This window comes from Mirounga angustirostris, unplaced genomic scaffold (genome assembly GCF_029215605.1).
Source record: "Mirounga angustirostris isolate CCGP_5_RB_7025 unplaced genomic scaffold, mMirAng1.0.hap1 SCAF_10, whole genome shotgun sequence".
In the NCBI taxonomy this organism is placed as follows: Eukaryota; Metazoa; Chordata; class Mammalia; order Carnivora; family Phocidae; genus Mirounga; species Mirounga angustirostris.
In genome coordinates this window covers 59277210-59296832 of record NW_026991718.1, presented here as the reverse complement: position 1 = coordinate 59296832, position 19623 = coordinate 59277210, and the positions used below count along the sequence as shown (strand labels likewise).

At 39.7% G+C, this 19623-nt stretch overlaps 1 protein-coding gene and 1 long non-coding RNA gene across 3 annotated transcripts in view; both read right to left on the bottom strand.

Annotated features, from left to right (window-relative positions):
- The window catches only part of XPO1 (exportin 1), a 45698-nt gene extending 36959 nt beyond the window's left edge, over nt 1–8739 (bottom strand). Inside the window, exons 1-2 of one of the 2 annotated variants that reach the window (XM_045884927.3) lie at nt 7971–8739; nt 4564–4695 (exon numbers count right to left, since the gene is read on the bottom strand). In XM_045884927.3, the coding sequence (XP_045740883.1) occupies nt 4564–4689 (126 nt within the window). In that variant the 5' untranslated portion in view covers nt 4690–4695; nt 7971–8739. Of the gene's footprint in view, nt 1–4563; nt 4696–7142; nt 7573–7970 lie in introns of those variants that run through there. The other variant, XM_045884925.3, reaches the window with a different exon arrangement.
- Nucleotides 8740–11442: 2703 nt separating this feature from the next.
- Nucleotides 11443–19255, bottom strand: LOC135361459 (uncharacterized). The gene is made up of 4 exons (XR_010405681.1): nt 18688–19255; nt 17135–17233; nt 15864–15928; nt 11443–13070 (listed from the first exon to the last, which is right to left on the bottom strand). It is a non-coding gene; the product is annotated as an uncharacterized LOC135361459 (long non-coding RNA).
- Nucleotides 19256–19623: the final 368 nt, after the last annotated feature.

The following is a 19623-nucleotide window of genomic DNA, read 5'->3' as shown; positions in this document are numbered from 1 at the left end:
TTTTGAAAACTCTGTTTTCATATCTTTAAGATCTTATTTGATAGAGGGCACAGAGTGAGAGTGAGGGGGAGATGAGCAGAGGGAGAGAATCTCAAGCAGACTCTGCACTGAGCACGGGAGTGAGTTCAATCCCAGGACCCTGAGATCATGACCTGAGCTGAAACCAGGAGTCAGACATTTAACCTACTGAGCCACCCAGGCACCCGTTTTCATCTTTAAAATGCAAACCCAGAAATAAGAAAAACCTATATATCCATCATCCACAATTAACAAATGTTAACACTGTTTTACTTGTATTTGTTTTTCTTTTAAACATAAAAGTTCTGGGGCGGCTGGGTGGCTCAGTCGTTAAGCATCTGCCTTCAGCTTGGGTCGTGATTCCAGGATCCTGGGATCAAGCCCCGCATCGCATCGGGCTCCCTGCTCAGCAGGGAGTCTGCTTCTCCCTCTCCCAACACCCCCTGCTTGTGTTCCCTCTCTCACTGTATCTCTGTCAAATAAATCTTAAAAAAAAAATTTTTTTTAATTTAAAATAAAAAAATAAACGTAAAAGTTCTAAAACTTATGGAAATCACCTTTATACCTTTTCTCCAGTGCCATTTCCTTCCTTTTGTTCCTTCTTTAGAGATAATGAGTTTCATGAATTTGGTGTCTTTTCCTGTCCATATTTTCTCAGCATGTGCATAAATTTCATGAGTGATATAGTTGTGTGGTCACTAAATTTTATATAAATAGTATACTATAAAAAACACTACAATCTGCTCTTTTCATTTGACACTTTCCCTCAGCTTTATTATAAGGTATAACAGACAATGGAGTTTTAGAGACCTAGCCATACTGACACTATGTATCTAGTCTCTTCATTTCAACCATTATAGTTTCTTAATGATACGAACACATTTTACCCAAGGCTATTAATTCTATTGATTTTTTTTCAAGAAGTAATAGCTTAATCTTTTCACCTTTAAAGGCAGTTTTGTAGCTCAACTGGATCTTCCCTAATTACCTTTTACTTAGTTCTATCACATGTACGTAAGAAGTTCGGTAATTTTCAAGTTTGTCAATTATCTTTCTGTTAGATTGATTCAACTTGATCAAGGGTTTAATTTATGGGTTATAAAGCAAGCATCAAAGAGGGGGAAAGAAGCATTCCAATTTGAACCATCTCTGACAGACACCTCAAAATCTTCAACTTAGGTTTTATTCCAACTTACAAAAAAAAAAAAAATCATGTTCCTTATTTTGGCTTTGATGTTAAGATTATTTTCCTTAGGTAGCAGATATAGTGGTTTCCCCCATCAACCAACTAGCAATACACACTGCTTATTGTTTAAAAGAAAACTTTAAAAATATACACCCACTAAGTAGTGGTTTTGTACCTTGACAACACCACCAGAACCACCATGGAACTTGGGAGAAAAACCAGTTGCCTGGGTTCCAACCTACAAGTACAGGGTTCAAGCTAGAATGTAAGCTCTTAAAATATACATATTTTGATTAGATTTCGTTAAGGGACTAATAGTTTTAAGGAGTTCTAATTATGCTATATAATGACAAAAAGCAGAAAGAATAGTGATCTGAGTTATCTAGGGCCAAAGCACACTTTAGCAATGTTTTGACTGTCTCCCAGAGAGTATCTAACTAGATCTATTCATTTCTCACTAGTTATATTCTTGCACATAAAATAGTAACAAATAACAAGAGCATGAGGTATATCAAAGATCCACGCCTAGTAAAAGTTATTTGGTCAAGATACTCTATCAGAACTTTTGAAATGATGACCATTGTGCACATAAGTGAATACTCACCACACTATTATCATTAACACTGCATAAATCATGTCCTTTCCTTTTAGTCGTCCATAAAAGTCACTTCTAGTATTTGTGTCTTAGCGTCTTTACTTTGTCCTAACCCCACTATCCTTACATAATATTCTTTTATAAACTAAAACTCCAGAAGGGGTTAAAAAAGACACGGAAGGAAACTAAGGGAGAGAATTTGGTATCTCCCTGTGTTACTTACTGAATGGTGAAAGTATTTTAGTTGCTAAGCAATAGATTAAGAGTTCAAGTCACTTAACACAGTATTGGAGAAAACACCCAACTCTTCCATGTATTTTTCCCGCTGGCTGCCTAACTTGGCTAAAAATAGAAAAATCCTTAGAAGATAGCCCTAATGTTACAGTGTTAAACACCCTTCTATATTGCCCATTTGGACATAAGCTCTGGGTATAGATTAAAAGGCACCATTCTAACAATTTCTTCACCTCCAAAATTATGTAATCCTTAAAAAAAAAATTAGCTTCCTCTGAGTTTTAATGTTTAATTAGCATAATTTTTATAGCTGCCATTTTTAGCACATATGAGACTGGAAAAAAATTAAGAAACCATACAATATTTTAAAACAATGAGTTTGTGTAAATATGCTAAACCTTTATACTTCCAAAAGTACCCTTTAAACAGAATGCCTTCTAAGTATGAGGCACCATAACAGGTGCTTTTACAAACCCTACTATCTTCCAGTCTCCTGTGAGGTAGGTAACTTTGTAGGTGAAACTCTAGAGCAATGACTAGAAAACTTACTGGACTAAAACAAGACACCCCTCACTAAAAACATGTTTTCCAAGAAAGCTTTCTTCTTTTTATTCACAATAAGACCCCCAAAGAGGCAGCATATGAAAAATCCACTGAACTACAAGTGTAAAGATACACTTCGAGATAAAAGGTTTTTAGCTGATTTTAAGAGCTCTAAGCCTCCATTTCCTTATCTATAACAATGACAAATAGCAGTTTGCAACTATATGTAACAGATTTGTCTTATGATATAACTAAACATAAAGTTCTTACTTTTGGGAAAGTTTATTTTACCTTGATAAATAGAAAACACTTTCCTAAGTCTACATTTTATTAAAAAATCAAATTTAAAACAAATCATTAAATCTTAATGTGAAACATTACTAAAAACAGCAGCAGCACCAACATACATATAGTTAAAGTCTTTTTTTTTGTTTTAGTGATCTCTATACCCAACATGGGGCTTCAACTCACATCTGTGAGATCAAGAGTCACATTCTCTTCCAACTGAGCCAGCCAGGCACCCCACCACCAATATAGTCTTCATGATAAAAATTACTATTACTTCTTAGTTATAAGCCTAGAAGAATATTGGTCTCTTTGTTTATCCATCATACTTTTAGATGTTGTGAGCCATGTTAGAAAAGAACAAAGATTTAAATAGCAGTAGCAGCTAAGTGAGGTGACAAAATTAAATTGCCATTTTCCTAATGGCTTACAAGACTTGTGCTTCTAATATATTCAAAGTTGAGCCCAACCTTACTTCTCTACTTTCTTCCTAAAGTAGCTGCTTTCCATACATGCATGTTAGAATGAAATGAAGCTTAAAGCTCCATGTTGACCGTATAGCACAAAGAAACAACTACATGGTATGTGTAACACATATGGATGGAATAACTTTTCAGGAAGGCTTCTGGAGACAAGAACGTGGACCAAAAGCCCCCTAGGAGTTATAAAACCGGACCAACCTTACAAAATCTGCAGAGTAATTTTTACCACTCATACAACTTTCATGGCCCCCTTTCAAGTTTTCTCTTTGTTATATATATACTAAAATCAATAATGTATTTCAGAGGGAATGGAATATTTATGCACGTGCTAGTATTTATACATTATGCTTTTTGGATCATCTAGAAAGATACAATTTCTACCTTTCAGGTTTTTAAAAAGTATGATAGCACTCGGGGTTAAACTATGCAAATATAAACTAGTATCTTCAAGACATGTACTAACTAGACATCATCTACTAGGAATATAATATTTTGGCAACAAAATTTTACTGGTTTTTGTCACATCATCTTAAAAGACTTTTAAATCCAACAACAGAAAATTTTTACAATTTAAAACTCCTCATGTGATTAACTCCACAGAGTGAAGATTCAAGATTACCCAGTTTATAAGAAAAACCTAAAAAAATTATGAACATTCCTGTCTTGTCTATCATTCAATTGGGTGTTTTAAAAAAATAAAAACCCAAAAACTTTAAACTCATCAAAACATGGATTATGTGTGTAAGATAACTGCCTACATTAATAGACCACTTTTACAAGTCTTAAATTCAAATAATTTAAGATGCTTGGTATTGCTGGACTTTTAAAGCAAGTTTTATCAGTGAAGTACTTCTGTAATTCCAATATTTCAAAAATACAAGAATCTTTTAACTCCAAATATATTACATACATAAAAGATATACAACCTTTAGTATCTGTAAAACATTTGATACATTAGGCTCTATCTTTCATTAAATTGGCTAAAGGTTTCTTAAAGACAGAACAAGTAAGAATATTCCAAAACATCTCATTCTAACCAGGTCAAAATATAATGCACATAATGCAATTCTGCAGACCGCTTCTCACTGGTTAATATATAATTCCAATTTAATACAAACTATGGAACACTTTTTAAAAAGGTGGTAATTTAAAATCTTGTTCTAACCAAGTAACTTCATTGCACTCTAATAATGTTATAAAGTTTTGCTCAGCTTCTTTACCTGGGCTCCTTCTCCATGGTATAAGCAATTCACCACATTGTCTAGAAGGTTGATATCCAGTTTTTGGCTGAAATCGAGCAGCTGACGAGCTGCATGGTCTGCTAACATTGTCATAATTGCTGGCATAGATTACTGTAAATAAAGAAAAAAATTTAAGGTGCCTATGAAATTTTGGTATTATCAGTCAGAAACTTTCTACTCAAGTTATTTTACTTCAACCATGTTCTTACAAATATTATAATGAGTATTTTAGAGACTACCTAAATAAATAACAGTAAAAGCAACTAAATGCTGAAGATACTTAGCTACTCCGTAACTGCTTTAGTTAAGGTCCATTCAACTTTTCTAATGTCTATTTTAAATTCCCAGAAAAATCTTACTGTTCTACTAATATTTAAATAAAATTACTCCTAACCTCTTTTAATGAAACCTTTACTAGGAATTTATGGCTCTAAAAATTGATACAGTTCAGTCTTAATCTCAAATTTTTAGGTACAGATAAAGTTTAAGTGGATTTCCCCCCTTCCTAAATAGGGCCTTCTGTTTCAGTAAAAGCTCCCTTCCCTGTATGTTACCTTAATTTTTAAGATATGCTGAAAAAAAAACAGGAAGATGCTGAAAGTTAAATGTGGTATCCAAGTTTTCTTATTGTATATATCAATGACTAGCAGAACTTAAAATTTTTATATTCAAACCATCTATTTCTTTCAACCCTCAATAAATTTGGAGATTAAAATTCCTTGAACATATGTCTAGAAAAACACTTTACGACAGCATGTCAAACTTTTTTTTTACAATTTCCAGGTATTCATTGGCAAGGTAAAAAACTGTAAAAGCTTTCCAAATATTTTCCAAATAAAAACAAATTCTGTAATAACAGAAAAACAAACTTCTTCATCTCACATAATGCACTGGCTAAAACCTACCAGTTTATAAGCAATGTTACCCTTTTAAGAGGATTCTAATCCAAGATGCTGGCACACATTCACATTTTTGTTGCACAGCATTATAAAAATCTTTGCTTTTTCTTCAAAGCCAGTGCCACTCTAGTCTGACTGGCTAAGTCAGTACTCTTAACCTTTTTGGGTCAAGATGCCTTACAATCAGAAGAACATGATAGCACCCGTCAAATTTTAAAAACTCACAATTTTGTACACAATTACAGAAAATCCAGGACACCTTGAAAGCCATGCATGAAACCTCAGGTTAAGAACCCCTGGTTGACCGTAGTTAGACCCAATAAAGTCAGCTGGTTACCTCCACTTCTCCCCCTCTTAAAAAACCTTTCAGGATCAGGAAATGGGTGGGATTTGATTACATTATGTTTGATAGGATAGGGAAAAGACTGTTTCTTGGATTCTTGGGAGCAGTTTAAAAATGTTAACAATGGCAGCAATTTCAATTTTAACACAAATGCTTTATTTAATGATAATGCCAATTACAAAAAATGTTAAGTGTAAATGATGAGTCAATAAGTTAGAGATAATGTAAAAATTGAGAAATTAAGAGTTCAAGGATTTTTATTCCTCTGAAATCGTTCAGCCCATTACTGACAGCAAAAACTGATGAGATCTCAAAAATTCATAGCAGTTATTAATGTTTTTTAATACCAAAAGAATATCTGACATGCATTAACAAAAATCTAATTTACATACGAATATAAAAATGGAAATACATATATATATTCCACCAAATGTGTAAATTTTCTCGCATCAAATACCATAAAATTTTAAAGATCAGAACAGTCTTAAAAATTGAGATTGAAAAACAATGCCACAAAGCACCAAGATATACATATCAAAGGTTTTCAATTTTTGGTTAAAAATTGAACGAACTTTTCTCCTATGTAGTCCTATCATAATTTAATAACCCAAACAAAAAGAACAATTTGACTATAAAAAGTTTCATTTTCAAGTACATTGTCCTTACAGAGTTCTTCGAGCTAAACTCTTGTGAAAAAATCAGGTTTAGAATAAAAGCTCGTGTTAAATACAATAGTTTGCCATCCTTAGAACTAGCGGCTATCTTCGAAATGACCTACCTATTCTTGAACTGTACAGAAATGGCGGCTTTCTGGTCAAAGCCAAGCACATTTAGTCCCCCAAATCAAACAGCTTCCAAAACATTCTTTCCACTAACAGCAGTGTCCCACACGCTTAAGATACACAATCAGGCAGATAGCAAACAGCCATCGCGGGAGAGCGTGAAACCACAATCGCTTTCTTTTCTCCTTGGGACACTCAATCCTAAAATCCACTCACTGGATAGCATATACAAGGGATTATCCAGCAATGTGACTCTACAAGTGACTACCAAAATACCTTCACTGCCACTTCTAACTGAATAAGCAGGCAGCTGCACACTGCCAACTCCCATCCAAGCCATAACCGTTGCTTTATGATTACTAAGTAGTAGGTCAAAAAACAAGTCGCTACAAGGAGAGACTCTACTTAGATGTGTGGGCAATTGCCTGCTTCATTCAGTAGAAACACACCTCACTAAGGCCCGCCCTCCCCTCGCTTCCCACCCGAACCGATTCGCAGCAGTTCTAACTATAGCATACCGGAGCACGCACTCACCCCGCCCATACTCGGAGGAGGCATTTAGACCAGGCGCCTGAAGTTCACCGCCCCATTCTCAATGCAGCATGGCCTCTGCGTGATCAGAGGAGGTCCGGGCTGGGCAGATCTCTAAAGCTTCCTCTACTACACCACTTCCCACCCATCCCAAACTCGGAGACATCGGAATGAAGGAGAATCAGGGCATCATCCACTGTACAATGCCAGCAGTAAACGATTCGGTCACTTAACACACTCAACCCCTTCCCCCCCAACAAACTACAGAACGGAATCCCATTTACAGAACCCTGAACAATCAACTAACCCTTCCTACTTCTAATCCTACTCTGCAAAAAACCAGAAAGATTTCGAGTTTCCTTGCAGGAGGAGGAGGGACTCGGCAGCCCCTCCCTCCCCCGATCCCAAGCTCTCCACCGAGGGGCCACGTGATGCAGGCGGACGTTTCAATGCTGCTGCACTAAATATTTCTGGAAACTTCCACTCCTAATAATTTACAGAGATGTTCCTGAAATCACCCCAACTTCTCCCCAGCCCGGAGGGCTGGGGAAGCCCTTCCACACCCACACCGGCCTCGCTTCACTATCACGCTCCTCGCCTTCCTCCACCGCCACCCGCACACGCGAATAACCCAGCAAGCGCTACCCTCTCGCGGCCGCCTCCCCGCCTCCATCCCCCAGCGGCAGAAGCGGCTCCATTCAATCGCAGGCTCTGCTGTGGGCCGCCGCCGCCTCCCGGGCTCGCCTCCCGCGGCCGCCGCCGCGCCCCACGCCGGCCTCCTCCCGCCCGGCCGCCGCCCGACCCTCGGCCCCGAAGACACAGTCGACTTACCCAGAGACTGAACCAACTGCTGCTTCTTTCCTTGTCGGGGGATTAGGGCGAGGGAAGGTGGGGAGGGGGGAGAGGGGAGGAAATCAAGGTGGGTTTCACAGTTTTCCCACCTTAAAAAAGGAAATTAAAAAAACGAAGATAAGGGCAAAAAAAGCTCAACAATATTTACTATTTCAGGGACACCCCCACGACACACACCCACCCGCCCCCCCCCAAAAAAGGAAGGGGAATTAATCCGTGGAATAAATGCTCCCGCCTGGCTGGGGAGTGAGGGAAGGGGGAGGGGAAAGGGGTCAAGTCCCAAAGATTCAGCCCCAGGGGGACCCTTCAGCCACAGGCGGCAGCAGAAGCGGCAGGAGTAGGGGATATAGAGTCCACAAGGTCGGGGGACGCTCTGCTGCCAGTTGCAGTCCGACTCCCCCCTACCAAAATACGGCTCCCTCTCTCACGCGGCTCCGGCGCTGGGCCCCCCCACCCAGGCTCGCCTAAACTTTCCCCCCTTCTCCTGCTCCTCAGCGACTGGTGGTTCCCCCCTCCCCCTCTGGGTGGTTGCACGGACTGCAGCAGCAAAGACTGGAACAGGCACCGCCGCCGGGGCTGTAGCTACTGTTGCTCTTGCTGATGCTGTAGCTCCCGCTGCTCCTGCCGCGGCCGCTGCAGCCGCTTCTCCCCCTCCTCCTAGTGCCTCAAACTCGGAACCGGTTGAAACCGGTTCAGACTGGGAGATTCCATCTCGGTTGAGTTTTCAGCCCATGGCGCCGCGGAGCGTTTGGAACCTGGGCCTCCGCCCCCAGCCCGCCTGCCCATTGGCCGGTTCCAGCCACAGCCGCGCCATCAGCCTACCTCTTATTGGCCAGATCGCCCGTCAATCCCACCTCAAGTCTCCACACGAGCCCGCCGCTTCGGCCCCCGCCTCTTTCCAGCAGCGATTTGCCTGCAGAGTGGGGGAGGGGAAGTGGGGCGGGTCGAAAAGGAGCAAGGAGGGGGGTGGAGGAGGAGGAGGTGGGACGAAGAGCTGAGCCCAGCTGAGAAGAGAGCGAAGACAAGCCGCGCGGAGGATTGGTGCGAGCGACCTGTCAATCAAGTTCAGCCCGCCCTCGACTTCCCGTCCCCCTCCCGCTGCTCCCCCTCCCAATGCTTAGCCCGCAGGCCCGGCCTTTCCGGCCCGCTCATTGGCTGGGCGCCTTTGGTGACGGAGAGGGTGGGGCGCAGCTCGTGAGCTGCTGGCGGCGCGAGTTTGAGCGCGGCGCGCGGCAGCGTTCGCTGGGTTCTTTCCGAATCCGCGCCGGCCCGCCCCCGCCTGCTCCCGCCAACCTGCGGGGTTTGAGCCCGCGGTGATCAGGACCCGCCCCCTCGGAAGGGAGCCCCGCTTTGAGGAGGGAGGGCACACCCAGTTGTTTTTTTTAATCCGGGAGGGGTGGAAAAAAGGAGCGAAAAGAACGCACCGGAGGCCAGTTGTAGGCCTCGGACCATCCATTTTAAAGGCCGGGCTTTGGGGACTGGAAGTTGAGGGTGAGAATAACGGTGAAAGAGGGTAGGGTGAGGTGTGGGGGCATGCACTCTTGGAGCCTTGTGATCTCGGAGTCGTGGAAAAGGTACCTGACTGGATCCTGAGAAAGGCTGCTTCAGATTTTAACTCGGTGTCTCCCCGGGCTGGGATTTGGCTGCTCCAACAACCAACCCTTCCTAGAAACGAAGACACTATAATCCCTGTAATTAGTGTATCTTGGGTATTTTTGCTGGATTAGGGTGCATGCCAACAGCCTCCCACCAGATGCCCTTGATCTGCCCCTACCTTTGACTTCTCAGCGTAGCTGCCCTTCACATTCTTCATCATCCCAAATAGCATTTTCTATGAAAGTCACATGCACGTGGACTTCCACGTGGTTGCCTCGCTTGTTTTGCTCCAAGAGCCTTCCAAATCAGGTTTACTGATTTTTCTCTGCTTAAACAGCAAGTAGCCCACCAAAATTTTCTAGGCCCGTTGTGCCACCAAGAGGTTAATCAATGATTTATTAAATTGCAATTTCAACAGCAGATCTTTTCTCAGAAGGAACAATGGCTAACACCAAAACTACTTAAGAGTAACTCCCTCACAGAGCGCTTGGGTGGCTCAGCTGGTTAAGCTTTTGGCTCAGGTCATGATATTAGAGTTGTGAGATCCGACTCCCAGCAGCCCCTCCCGCTGCTTGCTTGTTTTCTCTCTATCGCTTTCTCTCTCTAAAAGATAAAAAAAATAACTCCCTCACCCTCCAATAAAGAAAAACTCTATAACTCAACTCTTGGATTTACCAAAATAGTATTTATTGGATGACTTTCAGGCCTAAGATTTTTATTCATTGCCTAACTGAATAATATCAAACCATAATATATAAAATACCTGGTATACACTGGTCATTTGGAATACTTATAGTCTATTACCAGGAAAACTGGAGATTTCTTGTTTTTAAAAAAACTTTTTCCGGGGCACCTGGGTGGCTCAGTCGTTAAGCGTCTGTCTTTGGCTCAGGTCATGATCCCAGGGTCCTGGGATCAGCCCGCGATTCTGCAAGGAGTCTGCTTCTCCCTCCCCCACTCCCTCTGCTTGTGTTCCCTCTCTCTCTGTCTCTCTCAATGTCAAATAAGTAAAATCTTTAAAAAAAAAAAAACCTTTTCCCTCCACATTTTCAGCTCTTGGACCAGGCCACCGATTTTTTTTTTTTTTTTAAATGGCAGAATACTAGGAGTAAAAACTGGGAGTAAGACCTGGCTTTGTTCAGAGTGTGCCCTTGGGCAAGTCACTTCACCTCTTTGGGCCTCAGTTTCCTTCTCACCCATCTCACCCATTTAATGAGGCTGACATCATTAATGCCTGTCTCATCCATGAAGGATCAAATGGCTATGAAGGAGCAGTGTGACCCATAAAGCACTGTGTGGACTGTAAAGTTCAAATAGTCTCAGTTTGCTGTCCCTTTGTCTCTTTTCATCTGATCTTTAAATCATAACCCCCTAGGAAGTCATCTCTGTCTGACTATCGTGAATCAGATGTAAATATTTAGCCCATCATTTTTGCCCAGAATTAGCCAAAATGGAGTGTTCAATATCAGCTTGTTATTAACAAGTATAAAAAGAAGTGATAGGAGCAGATGTTTGATCACTGTATTTTCAAGATCAAATTCAGAACACAGGTCTGACGCATCTAATTTTTTTTTCATTACCTTCATTTACTGGAATCAAACAGATTTCAAACCTTGGAGTGGGATATGGATAAAGAAATGTAAGTACACTGCACTGTGTGCCTGCCAATTGTCTAGCAGGCTGAGACTTCTTTGTACAATATTTCACTGGACTCTCATAGTAACCCTGTCAGATAGTTAGTATTTTGCAATCTCATTCTCGATTCCCCCTCTTCAAACACACATACATATACACATAGGTACACACCACAGTAGTTGAGTCAACATTAGAACTTACGTGTTCTTTCTACTAGTTCACATTGTCTTACAAAACAATAACATTCATCGGAAATAAGAGAAACAAACTCAAATTCCTTTTTAGCACTTACTACTTATTTCTATTTAAAAAAATATTTTTTTAAGATTCTATTTTTAAGTAATGTCTACACCCAACGTGGGGCTCAAACTCACAACCCCAAGATCAAGACTCACATGCTCCACTGAAAGAGTCAGCCAGGCACCACTATTTTTTAAAATTATTTTTAATTTAGAAATTAATACATGATCATGGCTAACAATTCAAACAATAGAGAAAGATTACCTACAGTAAAAAGTAAAATTCCCCTCTGTGTATCCCCCCGTTATTTTTCCTGCCCAGAAATAAACATCATTAGGGGTATGGTATGTATGCTTTGAGGTATTTTCTATGCATTTACAAATATTTTTGCTTTGTTTTTATTCAATATATATGACATCATACCATACATATTGTTCAGTGATTTGCTTTTTACTTAAAAGATTAGTATATATAAATCCACCTCATCCTTGTTAACAGTCCCATAGCCTTCCACATCTTCTTCCACAATAGGCTATTTCTGGTTTTCCTTCTTAGAAATAATGCTGCACTGGGGCCCCTGGGTGGCTCAGTCATTGGGCGTCTGCCTTCGGCTCGGGTCGTGATTCCAGGGTCCTGAGATCGAGCCCCACATCGGCTCCCTGCTCGGTGGGAAGCCTGCTTCTCCCTCTCCCACTCCCCCTGCTTGTGTTCCCTCTCTCGCTGTGTCTCTCTCTGTCAAATAAATAAATAAATAAAATCTTAAAAGAAAAAAAAAAAAGAGGGGCGCTTGGGAGGCTCAGTCGGTTAAGTGTCTGCCTTCAGCTCAGGTAATGATCCTGGAGTCCCGGGATCGAGTACCACATCAGGCTCCCTGCTTCTCCCTCTGACCCTTCCCCCTCTCATGTACTCTCTCTCTCTCTCATTCTCGCTCTCTCAAATAAATAAATAAATAAAATCTTTAAAAAAAAAAAACAAAGAATGCTGCAGTGAATATCCCTGTACATTAATCTTTGGGCACAAATGTGAATTTATCTCTAGGTTAACATCCTAACAGTGGAACAACGGTGTGAAAGACATTATATTTGTTATTATAATATGTACTACCAAGGTAACCCCTAAAAAGGTTGTATCAGTTTACATACCCATCACAATAGGTGAATACTACCTGTTTATTCCCTATCAAAGCCATAAATATTTGCTACTACAATCACACCAGAGTCAAATACGCATTTTAATTTAATCTTTTGGCTCTGAAGACAATCTCCTCTGTGAGCTCTTCAAGGAATGCATAAATAATAAGATTAAATGTCCATATAATATAGCAAAAAAAAAGTTAAAGTAAGCATATGCAGTGAATCTATTAATAATGGAATTGGTCATTTCACTTTTTTTGAGAAACTTAATACCACTTTGCACTCAGAGATACAGCAGTGACCTTCCAACATGTACTTCTTCCTACCAGTTGTAAAAATGGGCATTAGACTGAACATGAGTGTGACTCACTGGGAGTTTTCATGTATTGAGCACAAATTCACAATTCCATGGGCTTTTTCTTCCAATGAATCTCTTACGGCATGATTGTAACTTTGTAAGGCCTAAAAGGAAACACTGGGAGAAATATTTCTTTGTGGGTATCTTATAAGGTAAATGTTTTTCTATTTGCTCTTAAAAATACTTCATAAAACAATACATCACATCACAACCATAGATTAAAAACATTACCGATATAGTTTGGACAACAATATAATTGTGTATGATGCTCAGACATGGAGGTGAGATAGAAGAGATACCCTTTTCAAGAAAAATTAACCTGGAAAGGCATAGTCCTATTCCTATCAACCTCAATTTACAATGTCAAAAATGGTTATGGAAAATTATGAATATCCTGTTTGGGGAGCTAAATTCCCTTATGTGTCTAAGACCTCAGCAAATAATCTATATGCAGTCTATGAAACCTCAAATCAGTCAGGAGCAGAATCAGCAACTGTCTGCAAGTAAGTTGCTGCCTTTTTGAGAACATAGCAAAAAAAGCATCTGACAAGGCTGCCAAGTCTCAGAGTTAGACAGTCAGAAGTTTATACAGTTCTATGAGGTGACATTCAACAGTAGGTCCCAGACTCTCTTACTCATGGAGAAATGAGAAATGAAAGATCATTTAACTAGGATCATTCTCAAGCAGGACAGGGGAAACTACAGAGTTATATTTCTAAGTCAAAAATAAAAATATGTAAGAAGTAAAACAAAACATTAGGGAAGGTGGAATTAGTCCCTGTAGCCTAGACAGAAACATATGCTATTTCTTTCACACATAAACGTGTTGTTATCTATTAGGCAACAAGAATCAGAAAAGTAAGTTAAAAAAAGGAAATGAAGAGGTGACACTAACCCATTCATTCAACAAATACTAAGTATTTACCCGTCACTGTTCTAAATGCTGCAGATTTGGAAGGAAACAAATCCTACAAAAATCCCTGCATTCATTGAGTTTTAAGTCTAATGGAGGACATTAGAAGTAAATAACAAGTCAGAGAAATGGTGTGTTGTATGGTGATAAGCGCTAAGGTTAAAAATGAATCAAGGTATCGAAATAAAAAGTTGGGGGTGGAGCAGTTTTAGACAGGGTGGCTAGGGAAAGGTGTCACCTAAAAGGTAACATTCAAAAAAAGACATGAAGGAGATGAAAGAGGAAGGCCTTGCAAGTATTTAGGAGAAGAGCTTTCCATGCAGATGGAGAAATAAAGGCCCTGAGGCAACAGCATGTTTGGTGTGTTATTTATAGTGGTGAGCTAGAGTCAGCCCTGGGAACCAATTGTTAAGTTTTCAGGAATTTTGCAAGCTGGTTGTCAAACATAGCCGTTATAAACAATTAAATTATATATAAATTTATTATTGAATAAATAAATTATATTAAAAACCAAGGTAATAAATACTCAAAAGTCACCACTTCCTAACCATGTTATTGCACTTTACTATTCTCTATGCTCTTGAGATTGCTTACATCAATGGTGTTTGCATGATGGAAATACTACATAACGATGTGCTACAGTGCCCCTCTCCACCTTTTGTGACATCATATTCGTAGCCTGACATTGGTCATGGGAGGAGTACTATAGAAGTCAGCTAAAATTCAGGACTTTTTCTCCTCAGAGCTTGTTGTTAAATCTTTACCATCAAGGAGGCCAGAGTTGTGATCAGAGCTGACTGAGTAAGGGGAGATGAAGTCATAGCAATAAATGGGCCAGGTAAAGGGGGCAGATGATGTAGGGCCTTACTGTAGGCCACTGTAAATGCCTTGCCTTGTTTTCTCAGTGAGACTGGGAACCACCCAAGTGATTGAACTGAGACATGATGACTTGACCTGACTTCAAATCTTAACAGGATCAATCTATATGCTGTGATGAGAATAGCCTGGGAGCAAGGGTAGAACTAGGGAGACCACTTAGGAGACCCTGCATTCATCCACAGGTTGATTGTGGTTTGGACCAGAATGGTGTTCATGGAAGTACTCCAATTCCAAGTATATTTTGAAAGTAGAGTCAAAGGACTTCCTATAGAAATGGTTTGGGATGTGTGAGAAAGAGAGGATTCAGGGATGACTCCATGGATTCTGGCCTGAGGGACTGGAAGGATGGAGTACCGTTTTTCTGAGACTGGCTACAGGAGGAACAGTTTGGGGGGAGTGGGGCGGCATTAGGATCTCAATTTTCCATCGCCCATAAATTCCTTAAAGGCAGGGGTTTTGTGCCAACTTCTTAGTTGTACTTAATAAATATTTGTTGAATTCACAAATTAATCTTTTTTTGGCATTTGTAATCAAATGAAGCCCTGGAAATTAATGTTGATGAGAAGATGTTACCAGATGTGAAATTCTCTAACTCTGTAACTCTAAACAAAAAGAGAGAAGCTGCTAGATGCCACTCCAAGGAAGGCCATTTTACTTCCTTTAATTCTGACTCATTTGTCTCATCACAAGAAGTTCAGATACTATAGCCATTAGCAGAAAACTTGAAAAGGAGACAAGAATAGTAAGACCTCATGTGTACTTGGACACATAAAGGAATTTTGATAAGGTATTATCAAAATTGTTTCAAAGCCTTCTTCTCATATAATAAACTGAAAATAGGTTCTAACAACGATAGAAAATGTTCTATGATCTGCTCGGACTTTAGAAGAAATGAAGAACGTAGCAAAATAAGTGGATCTATTTCAGTGATTCTCTACAGGGGGCAATTTTGCTCCCAGGGAGACAATTAGCAATCACACATTGCCTCACAAAACAACATTGTTAGCCAATGTCAGAATCAAACACAGCACCTTATAAGCCTAGATAGATCAGAGGGTGAAGGTAACAATAAACACCAGTATAATAATGACTAATACAAAGACATTGTTGGTACTTACAAGTGGTCAGGGATTGGATGCTGCTGGCATCTAGTGGGTTGCTGCCAGGGATGCTGCTAAATATCCTGTATGCAGAGAACAGGTCCCCCCAAAACAAAGAATTATTCAGCCCAAAATATCAATAGTGCAGTGTGATATGGACAGATGGTAGCTACACTTGTGGTGAGCAGAGCATAATGTATAGACTTGTGGAATCACTATGTTGTGAAACACCTGAAACTAATGTAACATTGTGTGTCAACTATACTTCCAAAAAAAAAAAAAAAATCAATGGTGCAGAGGTTGAGGAATCCTGATCTGTTTATAAAATATATGATGTTATCCTGGCTCGCTGGAGGAGAAAAAAAGCAGAACCTCAACAAGATCAGTGTTTCTCAAACTTTACTGTATATATGAATTGCCTGGGGAGCCTATTGAAGTGCAGATTACGTTTCAGTGGGTTTGGGGAAAGGCCTGAAACTCTGCATTTCTAACAAACTCCCAGGAAATGCTAATGCTAATGTTGATAGTCCATGGACCACACTTTGAGTAACAAGGGACTAGATTATGCCATTGTGGTATCTGTTGGGGTGGGATGGGGACAGGGATTCCTTAAGAATTTGTCCTGAGAAGGTCCCCCCAAATAATGTTTGGAGCATGGTATGTGCAGTTTGTAGTGGGCTCATTAAAAATACATTATTTGGGGGGCACCTGGCCAGCTCAGTTGGTGGAGCATGCAACTCTTGATCTGGGGATTGAGAGCTTGACGCCCACGTTGGGTGTAGAGATGACTTAAAAATAAAATCTTTGAAAAAAATACATTATTTTTGAGTATTCTGTATTGTGCAATTCTTTCTTCTTGGGAGAAGTTTTAAAACATATTTCCAGAGGAGAAGGAATTCCTCTCTAAGAGATCAAATAAGCATCATAAATACATTAGTAGAAGAATCTCAGCACCTCACCCTGTCTTCGGGGGGTACTAGGCTTGAACAATTTCAAGCTGATTTCAACGTACTCATTGAGAATGTCAGAATCAAACAGCAGCCAGACCATACGCCCAGAGAGATCAGAAGGTGAAGGTAGTATAAAAACAGCGAGTATGGGAACAGCTAACATTTGCTGAGCACTTATTACGTGCCAGGGACTTTGCTAAGCACTTTATCATATGTATTCACTTAATTTTCATGGTAACCCAATGAGGTAGGAACTATTACTATTGCCATTTTAAGATGGGGAAATAAACACAGAAAGTTAAGGCATTTGAAAATAAAGTGAAAAGTATGCCAGGATACCTTGATACAAGATAAATGAATGAATAAAGCATGAAGAAGTTTGCTAGAAGGAATAAACTCTTTCCATTCTTACTCCATTTGAATGTGAATTCCAAAACACTGAAAGAAAGAAAAGAAAGAAAAAGTGTATCATATGGAGGGACTGGAACATAGAGCGTAATGGGGTCTTTTTTTAAAAAAGAGCTTTATTCTAATAGCTAAATTAGAAACTTTTGAATTTTCATAAAATGTATTTCAGAACTATGGTTAAAATCCAGAAGAAAAAGAGTATAAACCCTAGAAGTTGTTTGTCTGTTTAATATTAATTTAAGCATTCAATTATCTTACCTTAAGAAATGTTTGGGGTTTTTTTTTAAAGATTTTATTTATTTATTCATGAGAGACAGGGAGAGAGAGAGAGAGGCAGAGGCAGAGAGAGAAGTAGGCTCCCCATGGAGCAGGGAGCCCGACGCGGGGCTTGATCCCAGGACCCCGGGATCATGACCTGAGCTGAAAGCAGACGCCAACCATCTAAGCCACCCAGGCGCCCCAAGAAATGTTATAAAAACAAAAGATTTATTTCAATAACAGGTACCTTTCTTAGGCATTTTGAAAATTGCCACAAGTAATGGAGTATTTTCTTAAGAATGGTCTGGCATGTTACTAAAATGAATAAGTAAACTTTAAAAAAAAAAAAAGAGGGGGGTCGCCTGGCTGCCTCAGTCAGAGGAACGTGTGGCTCTTGATTTCAGGGTTGGAAGTTCGAGCCCCACGTTGCGTGTAGAGATTACTAAGAGAAATAAATAAGCTTTAAAAAAAAAAGAAAGGGGGCTCCTGGGTGGCTCAGTTGGTTAAGCGACTGCCTTCGGCTCAGGTCATGATCCTGGAGTCCCGGGATCGAGTCCCGCATCAGGCTCCCTGCTTGGCAGGGAGTCTGCTTCTCCCTCTGACCCTCCTCCCTCTCATCCTCTCTGTCTCTCATTCTCTCTGTCTCAAATAAATAAATAAAATCTTTAAAAAAAAAATAATAAAAATAAATAAATAAATAAATAAAAAGAAAGGAATGGTCTGACATGACTTGCCTGTACAACTCTTTATTTGTAATGTAATGAAGATTTTCAAATGAATAATATTTAAACCACTTTTCACATGAAAAGAGAAGTGAAAAAAACGTTACATAACTCTATGGGCTATTATAGTTGTAATTTCAGTAATTCTAATCCTCTGTAGATGAGACTGGATGCCATTTACCTAAGAAATGCAGAAAACTATATATACGTGTAAGCATAAGATCATAATAGCCTCCTCTACAAATTTCTGTTATCACAGTTGTTCAATTGCACAGAAGTATTAAAAAAATCTGTGTACATGCATACATTCATTCTTCCTCTCCATCTTTCTTCACACTCTCAGAAAACTGGAAAGAAAAAGGTGGGGGGGTGTTCATGGAATTGAAGAAATCTGATGAAAAATTCTCTTCTCACTCAACATTTTCCAACAACAAAAAATCTCCATGATACATTTGGAGTTTGCAAAGTGGTTTCTTTACAATGCTCTGAATCTTGGACACTTACTGTTTTTCTAGTTGGATAAAGTCGCCTGCTGGAAATCAAATAATAATAATTATTTATTAGAAAATTGCCTGGTAAATTTACCATTTATTAGTATCTACTATTTGCCAGATGCTTTATATATGTAAACAGTCATAAATAAGTCAGAAATAAGGCCAGAGGTAATTCAAATTTCTAAATGTTTGAATGTTTGATAAAATAAAAAGCAAGATTAAAAATTCCGGGGCACCTGGGTGGCTCAGTCGTTTGAGCATCTGCCTTCAGCTCAGGTCATGATCCTGGGATCCTGGGATGGAGTCCTGCATCAGGCTCCCTGCTTGCGGGAAGCCTGCTTCTCCCTCTCCCTCTGTAGCTCCCACTGCTTGTGCTTTCTCACTCTCAAATAAATAAATGAAATCTTAAAAAAAAAAGATTAAAAAATCCTTATATACAGGGAAATTTGGGCTGTGCCATAATGCCATGAACACAGAAAATGTATGACAGTATAAATTCAAACTAAAATGATTTCTTCCTGATTTACCCAGATAATTATTTCATGACACTTTTCTTTGCCTGTAGAGGTCCAGCCTATTGAACACATTTTGTAAAAAAGAATTTTAATGTGTTTTCATGTTTGAAAATGTTTAAGCAATGCTGAGATCCATGAAAGCTGAAGTATTTGAAAATATTTCTTAAGTCTTTCCTATATAAGTCAAATTATACCAAAGGACACATTGAAATAGTTTGCCTAGGGGCACCTGGGTGCCTCAGTCAGTTAAGCAACCGATTTTGGCTAAGGTCATGATCTCAGGGTCCTGGGCTGGAGCCCTTCCTCATAGTCCTTGGGGCTCTGCACTCAGTGGGGAGTCTGCTTGAGGATCTACTCTTCTTCTCCCTCTGCCCCTTCCCTACTCATTTCTCTCTCTCTCAAATACATAAATAAATCTTTAATTTTTTTTA